Source organism: Thermobia domestica, chromosome 13, assembly GCF_964235325.1.
Source record: "Thermobia domestica chromosome 13, izTheDome1.hap1.1, whole genome shotgun sequence".
Classification (NCBI taxonomy): Eukaryota; Metazoa; Arthropoda; class Insecta; order Zygentoma; family Lepismatidae; genus Thermobia; species Thermobia domestica.
In genome coordinates this window covers 122,745,706-122,770,007 of record NC_137466.1, presented here as the reverse complement: position 1 = coordinate 122,770,007, position 24,302 = coordinate 122,745,706, and the positions used below count along the sequence as shown (strand labels likewise).

General features: G+C 37.3%; 1 protein-coding gene across 3 annotated transcripts in view; it reads right to left on the bottom strand.

Moving 5' to 3' along the window:
* LOC145668471 (protein FAM136A) overlaps window positions 1–22,825 on the bottom strand; it is a 37,852-nt gene extending 15,027 nt beyond the window's left edge. For 2 of the 3 annotated variants that reach the window (XM_081736389.1, XM_081736391.1), the window contains exons 1-2: window positions 22,671–22,825; window positions 6,417–6,557 (exon numbers count right to left, since the gene is read on the bottom strand). In XM_081736389.1, coding sequence (XP_081592515.1) covers window positions 6,417–6,557; window positions 22,671–22,757 — 228 coding nt within the window. In that variant the 5' untranslated portion in view covers window positions 22,758–22,825. The remainder of the gene's footprint in view (window positions 1–6,416; window positions 6,558–22,670) is intronic. The other variant, XM_081736390.1, reaches the window with a different exon arrangement.
* Between the last annotated feature and the right edge of the window lie 1,477 nt (window positions 22,826–24,302).

Below are 24,302 nucleotides of genomic sequence, written 5' to 3'. Positions count from 1 at the left end.
CAGAGCTTGCAAAAGAAAACCTACTTCAGTATTATGAAAATCACTAAAATTATCAGTACCCTTAATCCGGACTTACTTTAAAAAAGATTCTAGGTATTAGCCTGTCATACGAGAAATGAATTGTTGCTGGTCCCAATTCCTGGCATCAAGGTCAAATCCAAGGCCAAATATATATATATATATATATATATAAAACTAAATTCAAATTTCGAGCTTGCACTTCTACTCCCCGCAAAAACTGCACTCTTAAATTATATATACAGTATATATATATATATATATATATATATATATATATATATATATATATATATGTATGTCGATTCATGATGGAGCTCAGGAAGTCAACACTTACAATTACTTTACTGTTAGGTTACAGATGAGTTGATTCACTTATGTGCTACGTTATTCAAATAAATTATAAACATTACATTGAAGTTTACCAGATAACATTATTGGCGTTGAAAGCAAACTGTACAGCGAAAAGAAAGATGGAAAAATGAAAGGTTAACTTTAAAAAGCCCGCTCCAGTTGAAGTGCTTATACAGACATAGACAATGACATGAAGAACCAGTCGTATTAGCAAATGCTGAAACAAATCTTCAATTATGCGCTTACTCACCTTCACTATCATCTCTGCTCACTAGGGGAGCATCCCCAGCATATACGTTAATATATAGCCACGAGAGAAAATATATCTCAGATTTTGAGTACAGTTTCAAAAGTTCATTTCCGTAAACTGTAAAAGACAGTGACTACTATGCTAATTAGCACAAATTAAACGCAACTTTTGAGTTGCATACACGCAAACTACTAGGGAATGAGGACCATGCGCAAACAAAGAATATACTGGAAAATGAAAGACGACAAAAATTAAAACGGGATGATAATCGATACAAATGTACAGGATGAATATGACATGTCCGACCTTCGTCAACTATGGTGGAAGAAGTTATTTGTTTACTTCTTCTTGGTTAACCGCTAAGAGCATTTATAAATCCATATGTGACTTTGTTTTGCGCAATTAGAGTATTCAAATTCACGAACAACGACGAACTGAAGGGTATGAGGATACGGTTGCAAGTAACAACTGTAGTCATAATAATATAGTTTAACTAAACAAATGAAATTGAAATGAAATTCTGAGTTTTACGTCCCACGGTTATGCCGGTTAGGCTAAAGGAGACGGTGATAATGAGTAATGAATGAAATGGTGGAATGAAGAAGGTGGGAGGAAACGGGAGAACCCCGAGAAAACCCACGCACACGGTGTTTAACTAAACAAAATAGTGGGGAAATTAGAAATAACCAAAAATGAATAGTTTATATCGCTTATTTCGAAATACAGCTCAAAGATTAAACTTACAAGAAGCGACAATAATCAGTGAAATTTGGCGTTATACTAAACATAGTTTGGAAGGGGGAACGAGCATCCCCGGTGGGGATACTTCAGCTGACTTCTTTGGGGGAAACAAAATGTGATTGATGGGGGAAATCCCCCTCATCCTCCTGGTAATTCGCACCCTGCCTAAAAGTAAATCATAATAAATGAAATTAATTATTTTTTTCTGATGATATGGAAAATGAAATAAAGAAATGGAAATAAATTCCTTCCCGGGAATTTATATGCCAAAAAAAAAAAAAAAAAAACCGGAAATATTTCCAATTTTTATTTTCCTTCCCACCGGGAATATTCCCATTGCCCATCACTAGACACATTACCTCTACTTCCAGTTTTTTTAAACAATAATAACAGTGTGTACTCCGTAGTCGATGAAGTTCAAGACAGCTTTACCTCCTCTCCCTCCAAGAATGCACATGAATGCATAGAAATAAAAAGAAGGTTCAAACAACACAGACTAACAGATAATACTCTACCTTTCGTTCATAACATAAAATATACAACAAGTACATAAAGTAAAACAAAGATAAAATAGGCTACTGCAAACATTTTTATCTTTGAAGGATTTATTACAAGAAAGCAAGAGACAAAAAAACATAAATAATTTATATTTTCTCTCATATATTCTTAATTTGTCCACATTAGATTTTTTGACGTGATCTCTATATGCAACAGTAAAGACCTATGTTACTAAAAGAATAGGGAAATTCGACAGCATGATTGTTTGATCATAGCTTACACAGATATCTTTGAAACTGAAACTCACGTTAGAAAAAAAATATAAACTGGATAAAGAAGTAAATAGCAACTAACAAAACTTCATCATGATCCATACAAACGACAATGCATTTTAAACTATGCAGGGCTGATCACATGGTACGAACAAGCTTACAATAAAGTTTTATACCTGCTCATTAATGAAATGCAATGCGTCGATTTTTATGTCCAGCATCGAATACGTTTACCACATCCTCTACAGCAAAGGAAACAAAGATCGCTTAGGCGACCGTTTGCCATTCGATTTCTTAGATATGTTTTAACCCGTCTAAGACACGAGAAAGAGCGCTCACATGGTGAACTAGATACAGGAATAGTGAAAGCAATTACGGCTAATTTGTGAATTTCATGAAAAGCAATTTTGAAACGATCCATCACTTCAATAAACTGAGAAACTGAGGTAATTTTGCATTGCTTTTCCTCCTCATAACGTTTCCAAACTTTCGGAAGAAGTTTCAGTTCCACCTCTACACTACCGACATCACGTTCATAATGACGTGCAAGTGGTTCAATTTTCTCAAACGAGAGGAAGTGTTCACTTTTAGGGTGAAGACTGCTTATCCCACTTAAAATCATTGTTCATTGCAGAGTTAAACACGGTCCTAGAACCTATTACATTACAATCGAAAGTAATACCTATTGCTTTTGAAGTACAGGATGTCACCTTCATTATTTTACTTCTGTTGGGGTGGGAGAGGCTATCCATCGGGTGGGGTCGCCCACCCCCGTCCACCCTTAATACCGTCCCTGCTATGAAGACTGAATTTTTTTGTAACCAGAATAAGTGACCCAACACGCGAACAACAGCGGCGCAATTATCTATGTCTATCAAGTGAGTGGAGCAAGTTTCAACAAGCACCGGCCGACAATAGCTGCGCAGTAACTTGTTTTCTGCGCAGTAATTTAGTTTTAAGGCAAACAGGAAATTGAGCTGTTATTTATGTGGAATTGTTGCATATTTATTAGCGAATGGAATTGAGTGGTGTAATTTGAGTATAATGCGTGGTACATTAGAAGGATAAGAGTGTTGTTATTGGGTTCGATTCTGTGATAGTATCTCATTTGCATTGTCAACTAGAATTGAGAAATATTTTTACCCACGTAACTACTCTGCATTGCAACGAAACTTTGTGTGCGCATTACATGTAGGTCACAGTATTTTGCACAGTAAATTATATTCGGGTAGGCCTACCTGTAGCCGGGCCCGCTTTACAGGGTGCAAAACTTAATAAAAGGGATTTTCTTAGGGAAATGTTATCCCAAATTCCCCTTCTCTTGTACATCATTCACAATGTACCATTTGAAAGCTTGTTTCATTCTGAAGAGAACAACGTATGAACCATAATACTCAAATGAACAGTACTGAGGCAGTAGCTACTCAACTGAAACTCAAAATTTTGACTGGGTTGAGGTTTAATGTGGACGTCAGCATCGAGGCTATTTGTCCCCATCACGAAAAATTTTCCTCTAAAAATGCAGGAATTTAAAAGGGTTGAAGCTAACAAGGGCAACAATTTAATGTACATAATTGTGACTACCAAGTGTGAAACAGATACTTAACTGATATATTATTTATTTGCGTTTTAACAATATGTACTACAGTCTCTCACAGAGCGGGCTCAGTGTGAGTCCTAATGAAGTTAATGAGCGGGATATCCATTGAGCGCGTGTCTCATTGAGAACAGCGATTCCGTCTTGCTAGCGTGAGTCTCATTCAGACTAGTCAGCGCGAGCCCCATTGAAGATAGTGAGTGTGAGCCCGAGAGAACTTTAATTACAAAATGGCCAAGAGAAGGCTGTATGACCCATAATACAAGGATGACTAGTACTAAAGCAGTAGTTATAAAGGTAAGCAAAAAAGTTCCGTCGCTTTTTCACCCACCACCTTCGAACATCGACATATCACCTAAGACGAATCTGGAAAATCAAAAATAGTCCCCATCAGCATCGATGACAGTCTGCAAACGCTTTGAAATGCCATGGATTCCATCGCGGTAGAACTCGGTGGGCCTCGTACAGGATCCACTTCTCATCACATGTCAACACCCTGTCCAGAAATGGCTCCTTCCTCAGATGAGACAGTAAAGAAACACAGGTGTCTGCTCGCGTTGCCTTCTGGCCCGAACTCAAATCATGTGGGACCCATCAATCCAACTTGTACTGTTCCTCAAGTTGATGGAGATGCTGCCGAATGATTTCTCCACTCACGCTGAATTGTAGTCCCAGTCCCTCCCATGTCTGACTACTAATCGCCTCAATTACTGCATGAAGATCTTCATTTTATACATGTATTGATCTTCCGGCAGGTGGTGCGTCTTCGAGTGTTTCGTCACCGTCCTAAAACTTGTTAAACCACCGCTTCACTGTCCGTATAGTCACATCATCCTCGCCAAAAGCCTGGCATACTTCCCCCCTCGCTGCAGCTGCGTTTGACCCGTTTGAACTCGTACAGCATATGCGCCCTTATGACGCTCTGTGGAGGTCCCATGTTCACTATGTCCTTACGCAAGTTTACGGTTTAACTGCACTGCCACAACCAGGTAGTATGTTCGATATACCCACACCAAAAACTGACCTTCGCCTTATCTCCATTCGCATTCAACTCATGGTGTGAGAGCCAATGAACATAGACCTCCACAAAAAGCAACAGAACTTTCTTGGTTACCTTTATACGTAACTGAAAGTCAATGTTTTTTCAAAAAATGCAAGAATCTAAAAAGGTTAATTATTTTTTCTTTTTTTTTTCAAAAGAACTGAAATATTGGAATTTTTTTAAATCTCGTTTTCAGTTGCCAATTTCCTTTTCTACCATACATTTTACGATTAAAGGATCTTTGTACGACCTGATAAGTGTACTATACCCCACATATGCCACCAGATATGCAAGAAGAATTTGGAAGATTCTGATCTTCCTTTTAATGCAGCAATTTTTCGTTTTAAGTTATGTAATAAACCCAGGTGTAGTGATGAGAAAACAGAGGTAGATCTTTACTAATTTCCTTCTTTTAAGTGAAGAATTGGTGTCTTTGATTCAAACTATGGTAAATCGAAAAAAGTCTGATTTGTGCATTTGTAATTATCGTAAGTGAAAATTACATTTGTTTCCTTTTTAATACAATTCTTTTTCGTTTGTATGTGTGTAATCATCCAAATGTAGTGTTGGAAAATCCCTTTTTAAGTGAAGCATTTTCTATTTGTAATCCACTTACACATGGAGAAGGATATTATTTATTTGCATTAATACGCGAGTATGTACTACAAAAACAACGGAATGTAGTCGCACTGCTTTTTGTCCAAGATTACAGTTGAACACGTTGCAGTCAATTTGGTCTAGCACAAACTAAATTCGTTATGGATGATTCCGAAATACATTTTTTTCTCAATGGTATTCTGTTCTGGAGATCTTTTGGTAATACATAGCTAAAGCCAATTCTGAAACTAGGGCTAGGCGTGTACTGAGAAACATTATTGAAGAACTTATGATCACATTAAGGTTATCATTTCAATCCAAGTTTTGAAGTATATTTTTGGAGATTTTTTTTGGGGGGGGAGGTGTAAGTTTTATCCTCCAGTTTTTTTTTTTTTTTAGATGGTGGAGAAAATTTTAACAATGCTCAAGGGAGTTCTGACAATGCCTAAGGAACCATTTATTATTATTATTTATTTGGAAAATTAGTCACGGAAAACCATGGTTTGCTACCGAATGATTACAGATATGAAGTAGCGTCTAGAACACGTACATGCGAGTAAAGAAACTCGTTTGTGCAGTCAGAAAGTTTTTGGAGAACAGCGAGAGGACAGACAAAGGAAAATATCACGAAACTATGGACTCCATAAAGAAACCCTATTGCTAACGACGAACACCGGAGGCTCCGAGAAATCTGCAATATCTTCAGCATTAATAAGGAGACCGTTTGGCATATCACTGATGAATATTTTAGGGAAATGAAAGGTGTGCGTCCGTTTTGTACACCACCCACATCAATTGGAGGAAGACGTTCACTGATTATACTCTTCGCGGAGTCCTACCAACTGCCCGCAAATTCTTCGACAGTATTCGCAACAGAAAGGGCAAAGAATATGCAGATGAAAGGATGATTAACGCATGTTCAATGAAGGAATCTTCTCAGTTCAAAACCCCTTCCTAGCGATGAGGATCCGCTGCTTGAAAGGGTTTTAAAATATGAATTTAAATATTTTGAAAATAACATATTTTCAGTACCAATTTCATACACACCTGCAAATGTTCCAATTCACCTTGAACATACTTTTGTGCATCATTCAATGGCAATGAGCACTTCTCAACACATCGATGAACTCCATCTATTGATATATCATTATTATCACAACACTGGGCTGCACACCGATGCATTTCTGCCTGAAATAAAATAATTATATAATTACATGAAACAAAAAAAAAATCCAGTATATTTACTTATGGAAGCTATAAGATACATATTGAATATAATTTCTTATCTTTAGTATAGGTTTAACGAATAATTAATACATTGTCAATATACTCTGTCTTTTTTAGTAATCCATAATCTAGTGATACACTAACAATTTGCGAATTAGACTAGTGATATTGGGGAAATGTAGGGGATAAGATGAGGTCCAATACGACATAGAATTCAAAATGAGACAATGACGTCCTCTTCCCCTCCCGACTCACAAATATAATTATTGACAACAGTAATAAATAATATATTTATTACATCAAAAAACTTAGCAACAATAATTAAATTAACTATATACTGCATAAGGTACCTGCACCTAACTTCCGAACATGTTGAGTGTTGTATGTAACAATGTAAGAGGTTTGCAAATCCATATATGACTTCGTTATACATAGTTAGTACCACGGTTGGCTGGTTTAAACCTTGGTTTAAATCAGGTTGTTTTTTTTTTTTTTTTTTTTTTCCAAAAAACCAACTGGTTTAAACCAAAATGAACGAAAAATGCTTTAAATCATGTAAACTTTATGGTGACGTTTCCACATATCAAACCATCTGCATTAATTTTATCTCCTTTTCACCCTTTAATCAAGGCGTCCCATATTCAATTCTCGGTCGAACCACAACCCTTCTTTCAAGTGCAAACCAAGTAGCGGTTTGTATGTCACTTTAAGTGAGTCGTCTTCTTGATAACCTCGGTATTACGTAAGGATGTTAAGCCTAAACATACGAAACAAAGCCAAATTTTATATTTCTGCTTGCTTGAATGGCTGTTGTTTTTATAAAGAAGCCAAGGTTGCTTAAATGTATTGAGAAATTGGCAAAATTTATCGACTGCCTACGTAGTTTCCAACATTAACTTGGATTGGACTGTTTTAATTTTATTGAATGATATCTACATACTAAAATTGTAATTTAATACCTCAGTTTTAGCGTACTGATTATGATACGTTGACTTTAAAATTTTAGATACGAAACAATAACAGAATTTTCCCGATGGCTAAGGCGGGAGCTTCCCGATTTATATATAATTCTGTATAATGGTTTCACTTGTGCAACTTTTTGTCCTTCTGAAATGACTCTTGACAATTATATAAACAAGTATGTAAAGATCAGTACAACGTATTTTTATCAGGAGTCCTTTGTAAGTAAGTCGGCAGAAACATCGCATTTGTGGCCAATTAATTCCAGTTTCGACTTCAAATGGAGGACAATTTCTCTCGTATGTAAGCCGAGAAGCGATTTGGATTTCGCTTTAAGCTAATGTGACCGCTTCCAGCATAACCTCATTATTGCATAATAACACCACGGCAAAACAAATTTCTGCCCATATAATATAAATTCATAAAGCAAATTATTTAACCCTTATCCGGGCAACCGGGGCCTCCCAGGCCCAGTAGCTTCATTTTTCTAAAATTTCTCAATAATCATACATATTTCGAAGACATAAAATACTGAATTATTCTATTTTTCGTCGAAGTTAAAATCATGAACATATCGAGTTGGTAAAGCTAATGTTTTTTTTTTTTTTTTTTTTTTTTTTTTTAAGTTTGAAAATCTTTTTCTGACGTAACCGGGCAACCGGGGCCTAGGAGGCCCCGTATAACTTTAGTGAAATTCCTGTCAAATATTAGATCAAATTGTCACATAATTATATATTGAACACGTGACTATTGTAACCTTTAGTCGGAACAGTATGCGGCAACAGACATTGAATTTTGAGTGTTCTGCACTTAAAATATATACTGGGCCTGACAGGCCCCGGTTGCCCGTTTACGTTACAAAAATGTCTGGACCGGATTTGCTATTCTGCTTGGCTTACAAAAGCGTGACACGAAGTTTCGCTACTTGACAAAAATATATACCGGTACATTCTAGACTAGTCTAAACAGTAAGTGACAATAGGCATTGATTTTGTGTATTCTGCACTTAAAATATATACTGGGCCTCACAGGCCCCGGTTGCAAGTTTACGTTACAAAAATGTCTTGCCCGGATAAGGATTAAACCAAAAAAAAAAAAAAAAAAAAATCTGGTTTAAACAAAAAAACGGGTTTTTGTTTTTTCAATAAAAGCCATGGTTTTTGCCAACCCTGGTTAGTACAATGCCGTCATTCAAATTCTCCTCTGGCGACGAGTTGATCGGTATAAGCATACGATTGCAAGTGCGAACTATAGGCACAATGAAATAGTTATTAACTGGGCGACGGTGAACACAGGGGAAAAGAATGTTTACTTACATGTTGTAGCTGCGAATATAAAGTTAGAAGCAGCCAGAAGTGTATAGTTTACATCTTTCATTTCGGAATACAACCCGAAGATTAAAACTGCATAAAAGGATAAAAAGTAGCTATCATTAAACAAGGTTTGGGGTAGGGGGAGAAGAAGCATTCCCAGCAGGGATGCTTCAATTTATTTATTTGAGGAGGATCATAAGATTAAGAAGGGAAATTCCCTCATCCACTTCCCGGTAATATGTACCCTGCATACCAATGTCCTGGAGAAGTTAATGTGAAGTACATAATCGAAAACAAATTTACACAGAAATTCCAGATAAAACTAATAATCATTCTGGAAATTTGTGTAAATCTGTTTCCGATAATTCACTTCTCGTTAAACTTCTCTAGGATAGTCAAACATTAGAAAATCCTTTCTATAAGTCTCGTGTGTAACTTGATTATGGGCCATTGAAGAAGACACCCGAGTATTTTGAAAAGAATGAATGACAATTACATAACGTGGTAAGAAAAAAACTGCCACCAATTTTAATGACCAATAAAAGAAAAATCACATAAGCAATGTCTTCCCTTATTTTACTACATAATGTGAAGGACCACAAAGAAAATAAATAAATATGTAAACTAATACTTTTCCTTATAATTAAAATAGTAAGTAGAATGTTTTAATGCTTTGGCTTACACTAAAATGACAAATGCTTTAAAAGATGACTTACCATTGTTAATTAAATTATGCCTATGAATAAAATAATAAGTTTTCAAAAGGTGATGCCATATTTACGTATATAAATTCAATAGTTATTTTTTGAAAACTATATCGTGAAAATAGTGGACTAACAAAACAAGTTTCCAATCGATTTTTGAAGTTTGTATCAATCGCTGGGTGAGTTCCGGCGTTGTCGCTGCAGTTTCTTGATGTACTTATTTATTTATTTGTACCTATTACAGGAAATAAATCCCAATTGCAATAGGTTTATATATTAGTAAAACATCAGTGAGTATAATATAAAAAAGGAAAAGAAAAAAAAAGAGAAAAGAGAACAGATAAATAACAGTTAAAAAAAATTATAATGTAACTCCATAGCGTACAAGATAATTTGAAAATATAATATTCAACTTAAATATTTTCACAACAAGGCTTAGTATTTGCTCACACGCTGCTTATATTACAATAGATTTAATTGTTTTTGTAAAAGATGAAAAAGATTATGAAAAGTCTAACTCAATATTGGCTGCCAATAAATTATTGTATAGTCACATGCTTTCATTAGTCGTACGTAGTCGATGTTGGTGAAATATTTTTCAGACAGTTCTAAGGAAGGAAGGAAAAAAAAAAAGCAACAAACGAAATCGGTTGATAAATACAGTTCCGAATAACATGAATGCCATCTTGTAACAAAATCCATTGAGCTTCCGGATACCTCTCCTAATAGTCTTATCAATTTCTAAAAATTATACATCTTGGTCATAGGAGTTTTAAAGAAGTTTAAATTCAAACTTGCTAGTAAGAAAACTACCTTCCTTGTATAAAGAAATACGAAAGCACTAAGGCCAAGCACGTTTACTCAGGTACGTTTCATCACGATCTCAGTGCAAGAAAACATTTGCTATGCGCTTCAAATGTTGTTTAAAGTGAATTCTGTTTGTAAAATTAAAAAGCCTTACCATTTAGAGATTTAAGATTAGCATGACTACAGAAGTTACTTAATTCATAGAGTATTCATATACATCGAATTTAAACGTCAAGGCAGGTTTTATTATAAATGTTATTACTAAAGACCAGCAGTTGTGGCAAAATAAAACATCGAAAATAGAAAGCAAAATGGCCCAATTAATTTTTAAAAATAACAGTTTATGTTACAAACATAAATGTATTTATTGTATTTTTACATTAATGTGGCAAAAGCTTATATTAAATGCATTAATCTACAATAAGGATTGTTAATAACACTAATTAATAAGTAAACTTTGGATGTACCGATAGCCAAAACACATCAAAATTATTAAAAACAAATAATACCTACACACACAAACAGAATAACAAAACTATTGATGTAATTTTCTGGTAATTCAGAATAAAGAAAATATGCTGATAAATGCCGTAACTAGAAACAACGTAAAAACTAGGCAAACTCTACTTTGGCACTTGCTAAAGCAATCATGCTGTACACAGTTGTGAATGCATTGTGTTACAAGCGTTTTCCTCAGGTTCCAAACACAAGTTATGTCATATATCCGTTCACGTGTTTAAGGCTTCAAAACGATTGTACAACATCTACAGATGTGACATGAGCATATCTGAAACACGTTTCAACTTCCGGATTCATAGCAACGTCAACCATGTTTTGCATGTATTTGGTTCGTCAACAAAGATTGATTCATAAAGGCATTCACTGGGGAGGCTATTTGAGCCATCACGATAAGACTAATGGTTCACTCTGTGAAGACTTAAATTTCGTACCTCTTCTGGTGATTTGCATTCCATAAGAACAGCAAACAACGTGACTTGTATTTCCGGCAGGCTTTCTTCCAGAAAAGTAGGAGGAGGAGGGCTGCACTGGGGGAATATTTTGATATTGGGTCGGTGCATAAGTTTATGCCGTTTTTACAATGCTATGGTATTTAGTAGTATTACTTTATTTATTTATTAAATACACTACTGTACATTACAAAACAATATAATACAATACAAAGTAACACATCAAAAGAGTTGAGCTGATTTTGAGTTTAACGTCCCTTTCAGCAGCGAGGCTATATGAGACGGGACCTACTGATTAACATGGAATCCGAACCACATGAACTCCCGCCGAGAATCGAACCCGGGTCTCCCACGCCAAAGGCGCGTACGCTAACCGCTTAGCCACGAAGGGACTCGAACACATCAAGAGTTAAAAAAAATACCTAGCAAACACACACACACACAACAGAAAATGGCAGAAATATTGATGTGATTTCCTGCTACATGTGTGATTTGCTGCTGATTGTGTGATGTGATACACAATAACAAGATATTGATATATATAGTACGTCGTAAATTAACAATCATTCACTCAGTGAAGTAATCACCATTTCGTCAATGACCTACTGCTAGCGACCAAGTAGGAGTTCAATGCCTCTCCTGTAAAACTGTTGTGGTTTCGAGTTGAAGAAATTTGTAACGTCAGTTGCTATCAGAAGTTTCATCATGAAACTCCTGTTCCTGGATGTTGTTCGAGAGAGAATAGAAAAGATAGACGGAAATCAGAAGAGCGAGGTCTAATGAGTATGGAGGGTACGGAAGTGATTTCAACCAAGTTCAGCAAGCAAATCTGTAGTCATTCTGGTGGGCGTGCATTATCATTCAGCAACAACACAGATTTATCAGGTGTTTTGTTTTCAATAGCAGCAACACGTCGTCTTAGCTGTTCAATATATACAGCAGCACTAATTGAAGGTGCAAAATTTCCGGTCGTCACTAGCGAATAGAAATTTACAGCTGGCGACCAGTGTTCGGGAGAAATTGTTTCTAATTAAACTCACACGACTGAGCAGTTTGTTTCGCACGAAAATAATTGTCACTGAATGAGAGGAAACAAGAAATATGAAATCTTCACAACTGGCATGGAAAGTGAAGTTTTCACATCGTTGTAATTCGCCCTCCTTTCTCACCCTCAATCGAAATGGTTTGCCTCCTGGCACGTCAACGCGAGAGATCATTGGCAGAGTAGGCAGAATATAAATTTTTGGTTTCTTCATTGACGTTGAATCAGACAATGATAAAGATTTACAGTGAAAACTTCATTACGAGATTCACAAATTTGATTCCAATTGTCACATTTTGTGCAGTTTTATCTGTGAGTACTGCTCCATGTGAGAGAGAGGCTTCAGTAGTCCCAACAGAGTTGAAACCACTTACAGGAATTAGCTGAAGACTGACACATTGGATGATTTGCTGACAATTTCCATCAATGGTCCTTCATTTAAAACTTTGATGCGAAAACTGCAACCGAGGTGCAGAGAGAGAAAACGTTACACAAACGTGAAGTCTTAGGATAAGATATTTTTTAACATGTATATGAATTGTCCAATTCGAAATTGATTATCCTTAATCCTGATGCAATCACATTCTTTATCAAACCAAAGGTCGTTGGGGGAGGGGGGCTCTCATAATTTGTACGTGAGAGATACTAGCGACCATCATTTTTGGATTGGCGAGTGCGTCTGACTTTGAAATTTTGCGCCCTGACTAATTGTTTCATGCCAGTTTGGTTTGCCAAACACACAACATGATTTTTTAAAAGGGTGTTTATCATCTTTCGCACGAGGTGTTGGTTTCTTTGATAGACTGAGCCAACGGCGTAACGACAGGGCAGCGCAACCCGAAGTATCTTAGTGTCAAATACGAGGGTCACTACGGTGTCAAATACGAGGGTCACTACGAAAGTTTTGAGATACGCATTGTTGTGGCACAGTATTTGAATTCCAACGATTGCGTTCGGTAGTGATATCCAGAGTGAAGAAGGGAAGCAAGTTTCAACTCGCCTCGCTTATCGGCGTGACCGTATCGCCTTCACTTGTTGGTTGATGTGAGCAGTATTCGGCTGTCGAGAATGGAGCTCGAAAGGGAACATTTTCGGGCAATGGTCCTTTACGATTTCAAAAGCGGTTTGAACGAGACGCACAGCCTTGACCGTTTGCAGGGGGCATTTGGGGACCTTGCTCCTTCCCGTGCTACAATTTTTCGGTGGTTTGGTGAATTCAGAAGAGGTCGGACATCGTTTAAAGATGAAGAGAGAGCTAGACGTCCGGCAACAGCTGTGTCAGATGAAAACATTGTCGCTGTGGAGCAAATGATTCGAGAAAATCCTCGAACAACTTTCAAGAACATTGAATCTACAGTGAACATTGGATTGCCAACAGTAACAAAAATTCTTCATGACCATCTTCGGCTCAGGAAGGTTTCATCTCGTTGGGTACCTCACACTGACTGAAAAGCAGAAGCGCATGCGTGTGGAATGGTGTGAAGAAATGCTTGCAAGATTTGATGGAAGCAATTCTCGACGCGTCTCTGACATTGTTACCGGTGATGGGACTTGGATCTATCAATTTGATCCTGAAAATAAACGCCAGTCTACAGTTTAGATCTGTCCAGACGAAAATCCACCCACGAAAGTGAAGCGACCGCGAAGTGAGGGAAGAACCTGGTCGCAACTTTCTTCTCCAAATCTGGCCATGTTGCAACTGTTCCACTTGAAGAACATAGGACTGTTACTGCTCAGTGTTCCAGAAGTTTCAGGAACGGTGTCCAAGAACTGGATTGCGTGGGATCTTGCTTCATCACGACAACGTGTCCGCACACACGGCCAACATCACAATTCAGTTTTTAGAATCTACGGAGGTCAAACTTATGACTTATCCGCCGTATAGTCCTGACCTGGCCCCGTGTGATTTTTTTCTGTTCCCCAGGATCAAAGATCGCTTGCGTGGGAAGAGATTTTGCAGCCCTGAAGAAGCTGTAGTGGTTTACGAGAATGAACTTTCAACACTTGAAGAAAAAGACTGGCAACACTGGTTTTCGAGGATGCAAAAGTGTGTACAGTGTAATGGTGAATACTTTGAGAAAATGTAAGTGTTAAATTGATTTTAAGTATGTAAGTTATTTCACATCTCAAAACTTTCGTAGTGACCCTCGTATACGACGTGTTTAGAACAAAGTTACAAGGAATTTATAAATCTGATTCTTTCACATGTTTTATTTCGAAAAAGTGCTTAGATACGTATCATATCCAATCACATAGAGGGTTTTCAATAGACGTAAAAAGGAAAAGCCATTTAAAGCAATTTAATACCTTTAAGCCTTCCGGATATTTGATGAGCATTGGAAAAAAGGTTGCAATTCTGTTTAAAATTGTGTAACTGCAAGCACATGGTGTAATTATGGTACAACTATCAAAAATTATTGCTGTAATAGAAAAGAACATACTAATGTTGCATCCGCTGCTACTGTATCCCTGTTAAAACTCTATAATAATCTTTTCAATATTTCGGCCCCCGTTGGAGCCATGGATATGAACACTCCTACTGTAAATTGGAAAAAATTACTTAGACATTATGTTGCTTTTGGTCTTGTACTAAAAATAAATAAATATACAAAAAGCTCTACAAATATTTTAATACATGAAGGTTTGAGCTATGGCCATTCACTTTTAAGGTGTAAAAGTAATAATTTTAGAGAGATTTCTCTTGTTAAAGAGACACTTTTGACTGTATGAACTTTTAACATTTATGTACAAAACTTGACTATAGATATTAATACGAAGTGTTTTCTTTACAATAGGTCAAAAGCCAGATCATTTCTTCCAGTTTGCGTTAAGAGTGCTGGCATCCATGGTCCTAGTGCGGAGGCAATATTCTACCAAAATTGAATAATTCTATTTTACGAAACCCAATGTGGAACGTTTCTAGGAGTGGACGGTTCCTGAAAACTTAAATCGCAGTTTCGATTTGCCACTTAAACCGGTTTGGAACGGTTAACCGAAACTGAACCGTTTCCAAACCGAACCGAACTGATCTCAAACCAAACAGAACCGAAATGAACCGTGTTTGACGAACTGAACTGCCGTTAAGCCGAGCCAAAGGGTTTGAAACGTGGTTTCGTTTACTATTGGCTAACCAAAACTTAAGCGAACTCCGTCAAAGCGAATTCAGCTGTGTCCAAATAGAGCTGAATTTAATCTTTAACTTACTCGTAAGATACGACCAGTTAGCAGATTTATGTATAATAAAATATTTTTACGTGCCAAAGTTTTTACGTATAAACAAATTATATTGGACCATTATGGATCATAATTTTGTTAAATTTTGTATTAAATATTGTACTGTTATATGCGAGTTGATATTGATCCAAACAATAACAATTTACAGAATTATATTGTACGTAATAATAATATTATTTTCATGGTCTTTGTTACGGTTAGGGTTTGATGCATATTTATATTTAAAAATTAAATATGGTCTTTTCCAATGTCCTTTACCTAGGGAACAATATCCCTAAGTTCTAGGAAGATGAAGTTTGATAAACTGATAGCCTATTGCTCAAAGGTGTGGACTAACATAATGTGCCTGTGAAATTACCAAACGGTGGACTGCGGGGTTTTTTCACAATCAGAATGGCAAACCTTAAACCCCAGAATACCTAGAAATACGAAATTTTGTAGGTAGATATCCTATTATTCAAAGGAGTAATACAAATTGTTAAATTTTAGGTAGTTTTAGTTCTCACTTAAATAGTATAACTGTAATATTTCCATTGTGCGATAATATTTCCTTCGTACTATAATATTATTTAGTACTGTTAAAGTAAAGTAGTTCTCAACTACCTGAGTCGATTAGCATGGGTATACAATTCTCATAATAAAATATTAATAGATAAGGAACAAGTCATTCTTTACTCAAAAATACTTATCTTTCCTTTCCCCTGTATTATATCAGGTAACAAAGCAAGTTCGTGAGGTTTTCGTCACTCCAACACGGCCCACAAAAATCTTAAACACCAATTTTATTCTTCGAAATAATCACCATTGGCTTCAATGGCATGTTCTCAACGAGACACAAGCTTACAAATGCCTTGGGGAAAAAAATATTTTTTCTCGAGTTCAGAAATTGTGACACAGCCTTTGGCATCGTCGAGTTTTCTGAACTGCTGTTTCCTCAAGTGTTTATTCACGGCCAAAAACAGGTAATAGTCCGATGGAGTGATGTCCGAGGAATAGGATGGATGAGGAAGAATTTTCCAGTCGAAAGTTTTGATAACCTCTTTAGTTGCATTTGCCGTATGAAGTTTGGCACGATCGTGGAGAAGAACAACTCCTCTTCTGTTGACCAGTGCTGGCTGCTTCTGGAGAAGTGCAGCTGAAACTCTTTGCGATTGTGACGAGTAGACCTCGGCTGTTTTGGTTTTTCCGCTTTCTAGATATTCATAGTGGACTATGCCAAAGCTGGTCCACCAAACACATAGCATTACCTTCTTTTGTTAAATGTCCGGTTCAGCAGCCAATGAGACCGAACCAGAAGTCGTCCAATTATGTTTCCTCTTCCAGTTATCATACATGATCAATTTTACGTTATATGACAAGATTTGGTCCAGGAACGAGGCTTTATTATGGCACGACAGCAACAACAAGCAGATGTTTAACCGTTGAGCATGTTTCCCTCCAACATGATATGAGGAACTCATTTGCTTAGCTTTCATGTCATCCCGAAGTTATGAAGATATGATCGAAAGGTTTCATCAGATACTCCAATCCCTGTGCGCCAGCTCCTGTAAAGTTTGATGAGGATTCTGCTGATTTCTTCCTCCAGCTAGACTTTGTCGAGGGTGGATGGACGACCAACAGGATGCTTGCCTTCAAGGCTTTTGTCTCGGAAGAAAAACAGAGCTCATTCGTGGCTAAGCGGTTAGCGCACGCGCCTTTGGCGTGGAAGATCCGGGTTCGATTCCCGGCGGGGGATCATGTGGGTCGGATTCCACGTTAATCAGTAGGTCCCGTCTCATAGCCTCGCTGCTGAAAGAGACGTTAAAATCAACTAAACTCGGAAGAAAAGCAGCTGAACCTTTTCTGAACAATCCGTTCACTCACTGACGTCCCCGTAAACTCGAAGCATATTCTTCTAGCGGCCTTTGTATCTTTGTTTCCTAATTTGTACTCGTAAAGCAAAATAGACCTCAAAATCTCCCTTTCTAAGGACATGCTCTTTCGAAGATTTCACTTCCCACAAAACCGATAGCGAAACGTGAGTTGCACTAAAGAACTCTCTATTATCGGTTTGAAAGGAATGTAAACATATAGTATGACGCTAAATTCGTTGTACAAAAGCAGAGGGGTGATTCCTGACAGTAAAACAAACAAAAAGTTCCAATAAAAAAAGCGCGAAAAGTGCGTTGTTTACATGTTATAGGCTACTGAAAGCGTGGAAACACTAACTTTGGAGTTAAATATTGCACAAACTACTGATCGTAGACGTGATGTGGCATGACATCGTCAAAGGATCCTAACCTGCTCTATCCAAATATGCAGTTTTAAATTCGTGCAGTGGCGTCGCAAGGGATTCTTCAAAGGACATAAGGGATTCCCGAACATTACATAACGTAAATTGAGTGAACAACAGCATGCCTGGTAAATCACTGGTAGTGGTTAAAAAAATCACTGGTAGAGAACAGTCTTTGAAAAAGAGATGAAATTCGTTCGGTTAAGTTCTGACCTGTTAATCCCCTATTCTACAACTGCTTCAAATTCGAAAATATTATTCCCCTTGTTTACCTTCACTTTTATTATTCCCGCTTAAATAGCAGCTTGCATGTGTATCTTTATTTCTCTCATTTTCCATAATTTCATTCTCAACCTCGTGATTAATCCTATAAGAAAACCGTGACTAACTACTAACCAGACTCATTATCATCAAAACGCCGAACACATATTTCAGATTTTGACAACCCTCCTACGTACAATCACATCGTTATTAACAAATCATATATAATAACTTTCTGTAAGTAACAAGTAAAAACTTCTTGTGAGTATTACCAAAACATTTGGATTGCGAGCGTAGCAAGCAAGAAAATTTTTAACAAATCCATTTCTTTGCAAACTGACAACAATATTAATTTAATAGGGCACCAATACTTTTTAGAGGAACCACATCGTTTACTCATTTTCGACACTTCTTTTTCTTATTGCTTGCTCGGTGCACTTTTGCTACCAGCGCCTTCCTCCCCCCCCCTTCCCGTAGCGACGGCTCTGGGTGTGCTATCTTCTCCGTCACGACGTAGGTTTTGTACATTTGTTATGCACAACGGAGCTTCAGCACATTTGCTGTGGAGGTGCGAAATTGTCTCAACGCATCCTTTCTGAACAAATGGACGGCAGGAAAGGACCGGTATCTTGGCCACCTCGCTCACTCGGCCTTAGCCACTTACATTTCTTTTCTGGGGCCATATGAAACAACTAATCTACACGACGCCTGTGCAATTAGAGGTGGATTTGGTTGCTCGAATTGTTGCTGCGGCGTAGAGCATTCAGAAAACGCCAGGAGTGTTTCAACGCGTCCGCTGCGTCGGTCCCTTCGCCGCCGAAACTTTGAACACCTTTAGCAGCGTCCGTTCTGACAACCATCCTCTTTTCATGTAAACAAAGACTCTTCTCTATACCTTGCTCCCTACAACTATCTTCTGTATGCAGTCCCATTATACGATTTGGAATCAGAAATATCGGCCCTTGTTACAGTATATACAAATATCGTAAATGGAACGACTATTTTATTTCACATCCGTCAGTTTAGAACATTGATTGAGAAACAAACGTACTGTAGTCGCATTTGTGAGAGGTACTGATCGAAATGAATGTGCTGAAACAGTTATTATTATTATTACGCGTTCTTTATTTGTCTGTTGTTCTTGTTCAATTACTGTAGTTGTAAAGGTAGATGCGTTCTCAAAAGCGTTGCGATATCATTAATATAAGCAAGTCAGCTATCGGAATTTCTTTATTTTCTGTTACCTATCGGTTCTGTTTCCAGTGAATTCTTGTACAACGATTTTACTAGTACTTTTTGTGGAGGTATGCAACCACACACAGTAATTTTTACCTCTTCCGCCATCTTTATCTGCGTGAGAGTATTGACCTGCCACGTAGTATTATTTCCAGACAGTGAAATGTCCCTTACATGTTATTGTCCACTCAATTTACGTCATAAAATGTGAGGGAATCCCCTGCCCCACCGTTGAGCAAATCTAAAAACTGCAAATTTGGATAGAGCAGGTTAGGATCCTTTGACGATATCATGCCGCATCACGTCTACGCTCAGTAGTTTGTGTAATATTTAAAAATTGTTTCCCCACGCTTTCGGCAGCCTATAACACGTAAACGACACGCTTTTCGCCCTATGTGTACTGGAACTTTTTTGTTTGTTTTGCTCTCAGGAATCACCCCTCCGGTTTTGCACAACGAATTTAGCGCCATACTGTGTAACGTCATCAGAATCAATTTGGTCACATCAACGCGACAAAAGTAACTGTTCTCAGAAACAGTACGAATTTTCTTGATTACCTGATAATATTACACCACGATATATTTCACATACAGGGCGTAAAGCATTAATTTACCTTTAACCTAACCTAAACCTTCAAGTAACTGCCCCCTACCATGGCATCTCCTAAATCCGCCCATGCCGTAAAGTTGTCTTCTAACTGATATTAAAGAGTTTTATTCCAAAATCCAAAGCATCAGTAAAAGTACCCACACAGTACGAACCCTCAATCGTTTTAGTAATATCGAAATAATTTTAATCTGAATAAAGTTAGACCGAAAAACATAACATTCAGCCTTATTATAGTGTCTGGGCAGACTGTTCCTAATAACGCACCCTGCATTTCTGCCAATTTCAAATATTGAACTGAAACCGAATAAAAAAGTCCTCAAAAAGGACCCAACAGTTCTTAAACCGAACCGAACCGTTCCCAAACCAAACCGATCCCAAATCGTACCGAACCTTTCCCAAACCGAATCGGACTAGTTTGAAGTCCAAACCTATTGATTCGGTTTAAACTACAAACCGAACCGAAACCGCATTTTTTTAAATACGTTTATGAATGTTCCCTTTATGATTTTTTCTATAGTTTGTTATTATTGTTGTGCAATTGCAATCAAAAGAAAATTCTAAATATTGTTTCGTTCTAATACTGTTTACTATTGATAAAATGCATCGAAATGCCGTACTTTTTTGGGAGGGGGGTCAAACAAACCGCACGAGAGGCATTTATTAACATTAGAAGTATCTTTGGTATCTATTTATGTATAAATGGGTCAAAGCCAAAGTGGACTCGGGTAATTCGTATCTTTATTCACTTTTTTACTGTTATGCAAAGTAAGTCCTTGTATTTCTTTAACTTGGACTAATAAAAGTCATACTGAACCAACTTAGACTAAATTAGTTCTTCTGTACTCTTGTACTCTGCAGTACTTTGAAATTGTCCATATGTAATTCTGTATAATGGTTTCACTTGTGCAATTGTTTATCTTTTTGCCTTCTGAAATGACTCTGATAATTATATTAACAATTATGTAAAGATCAACACAACGTATTTTTACCAGGAGTCTTCCGCGAGTGAGTTGGCAGACGTATCGAGTTTGTGGCCAATTAGTCCCGATTTCGAGTTCAAATGAAGGGCAATTTCTCTCGGATGTAAGCCGAAAAGCGGTTTGAATTCCGCTTTAAGCTTATATAACCTTTCCAGCATAACCGGGTTCTCGCATAATAACACCAAGGCGAAACAAACTTATTTGGGAAGTTTCTAGAACACAGGTCCTCCCACATGTATTAGTAGCTAAGTTGGTTCCTCTCTGTACTAAAGTTTAATATTTAATTCACATAGTATTATCGAGCGAGCGTCAGCGAGTGAAGGCGGGTTAAAGCCCCTCTCGGCACGTTGTTTTCTGCTTTTATTAGAGCTAAGTGCGAAGGGGGATTTGCGTTTTAGAACCTTGCCAACTTATTTCTGTCCATATGATATAAATACATAGAGCAAATTATTTAAACCAAAAAACCGGGTTTTTTTTAATAAAAATCATGTTTTTTCCAACCCTGTTGTCGGAAGGTTAGATTAGAAGAAGTGTTTCACTACAACTGGACAAAATTTACGAGACTTATCCGTCGATCACGCAGACATACAAATCCCAATCGTATCGAATGCTAGAAACACAGATCAGGGTGCATTCACACTTTATATTGGAGTGTGAATACAACATGATCTGGGTTTCCTCTGTGTTCTGTTACCACTTGCACATGAAATAACATCATTTCCCTACGTAATGCAAGAGTAAGAAGTATCCTGGAGCACCGAAAACAAGGGCGGTCTCATGTATACTATTACCCCTGCGCCTTCAGCAGTCTAACCTCAGTGCTCTCTTTAGTCCGGCAGGCACGCGTCCGCTTGTGATGGGAATCGATGACATACAATCTGTAGATATTACACATTGTACGCAGTTGATAGACCGGTCGAAAGAAATGTGGGATATAGTATACGAGAGTGCCTCATCATTTAGCGAGGACTCACGAAGTGCAGTCTTTTAAGGATTATTCATTGAGGATATAGGAACTTGAAAATGAGGTAAAAATGCGACTTTCATTTAATTACTGAGTAATATAAAATAAAATGTACGTCGGTTTGCGTTGCGTTTCGTTGTGTTTTATGGTATGCGAAGAATAATAATGTGCCCTTGTACGTAGTGTATGAGTATATGTGGGGGATTTGAAACACACATCGCATGTCACGTGCACGTGGATGCTTCTTACTACTTCTAAATGTAATAAAATTATTTTTATACGTAGTGCAACAGTAGGAAGTATCCACGCGCACAGATCATGAGGCACTGTTGTATACTATTACCGAAATGTGGACGGCATTAACATATTTCCTCCAACAAATGTGATTAACTACGTCATGGTTATATATATGATTAATGTGTTCGGTGCATGTTAGTATTCCGAAAAATGCTTCTCTTATTGGAATCCCACACCCACATTAAGCTACAAGTTCACATCAAATACACCACCGGTACAGAAACGGACCCTAGACATCAATCCAATTAACGAATTCATTCCAATATACTACGAGGTTTGCATTTATAACGCTCCTTGCCGTAGAGTAAGTATTATAATAATCACTCTACGCTCCTTGCAGTTATAATGTAGCCTTGTACACTGACAAGTTAACATAAAATCAATAATAAGAAATTCGCTTTGCACAATTATTACAAAGTTTCCACACCTGCATTCTTCGTAGGTGACATTTGTCTATGTCGTTTACAAGTTTTGTCATAGCATCTTCTACACGTGTCCTTTGAGCGTCGACCATGATTGCAGAAGCAGTGTGACCACCCAGCAAAAATATTTCGTAGTACTCTATGCCGAAAAAAAGTACTAGATCTGGGGGGAATATATTAAAATTTTATCTGCTCCCGTTTCACACGAGTGTGAACTTAGCAGGACCACTTTTGAAAATTATAAATGTTTGCACACCATACGTTTGTACTGCGTTTGTACCGGTTTGTACCGTAAAAATTTTCGTTTGTACTGGTCTCAAATTCGAAAAAATCGAAAAATAAAGTGGTCCTGCTAAGTTCACGTGAACTTAGCAGGACCACTGATAAATTTCTACAAATTTGATGATTTTTCTATACGATTCGTTTGTACTGCGTTTGTACCGGATTGTACCGTAAAAATTTTCGTTTGTACCGGTCTCAAATTCGAAAAAAACGAAAAATAAAGTGGTCCTGCTAAGTTCACGTGAACATAGCAGGACCAGAATACACATTTCTGCAAATCTTAAGATTTGTCTGTTTGAATCGTTTGTTCTAAGTTTGTACCGGACTGTACCGTAAAAATTTTCGCTTGTACCGGTCCCAAATTCGAAAAAATCGAAAAATAAAGTGGTCCTGCTAAGTTCACGTGAACTTAGCAGGACCACTGATAAATTTCTACAAATTTGATGATTTTTCTGTACGATTCGTTTGTACTGCGTTTGTACCGGATTGTACAATAAAACTTTTCGTTTGTACCGGTCTCAAATTCGACAAAATCGAAAAATTAATGGTCCTTCTAAATTCACGTGAACACTGATAAATTTATACGAATTTGAAGATTTTCCTTAACAAATCGTTGGTAATGAGTTTGTACCGGATTGTACCTTAAAAATTTTCATTTGTTCCGGTCTGAAATTCGAAAAAATCGAAAAACAATGTGGTCCTGCTACGTTCACGTGAACGTATCAGGACAAGAATACAAATTTCTAGAAATCTGAGGATTTTTCTTAATAAATCGTTTGTAGTGCGTTTGTGCCGGATTGTACCGTAGAAAGTTTCGTTTGTATCGGCGTGAAATTCAAAAACTCGGAAAGGAAAGTGTTCTGCTAAGACAAAATGAGACATTCGTGTAATAGTTTTTGAAACAATTTTCATTATATTCTATTGCATTATCTGTTGCTAAAACGCTAGGTGTCAAACTATGGTACGTATTTAAAGATTAATTAATAATGTGTCACTCGCGATTGAGCCGAATCTTTTGACTACTTTCTTGGATGAGTGAGTTTGTCGTCTCTGACTACGAGTGATCGACTGTTCTTTATGAGTCGTGTTTCTTCGTGATTCGTGTATTTCTTCTAGGGTTATGGTCTTTGGCAGTCAGGTTTCTTTAGGAGTACGGGTTTTGAGGAAGACACGGTAGTTTGGGATTGACAATATTTGTAGCATATAAACCTTGTACAGTCAGTAACAATATTAAGTATAGATTGGAGCTTTTTTTCTTTATACTGGTCCCTCCAACCTATACCTTAAATTTTTCTAACTGAATGTTGCTAATTCGCGAATAGCCTCTTGCTTCTCGATCTTCGTGGTCCAGTCAG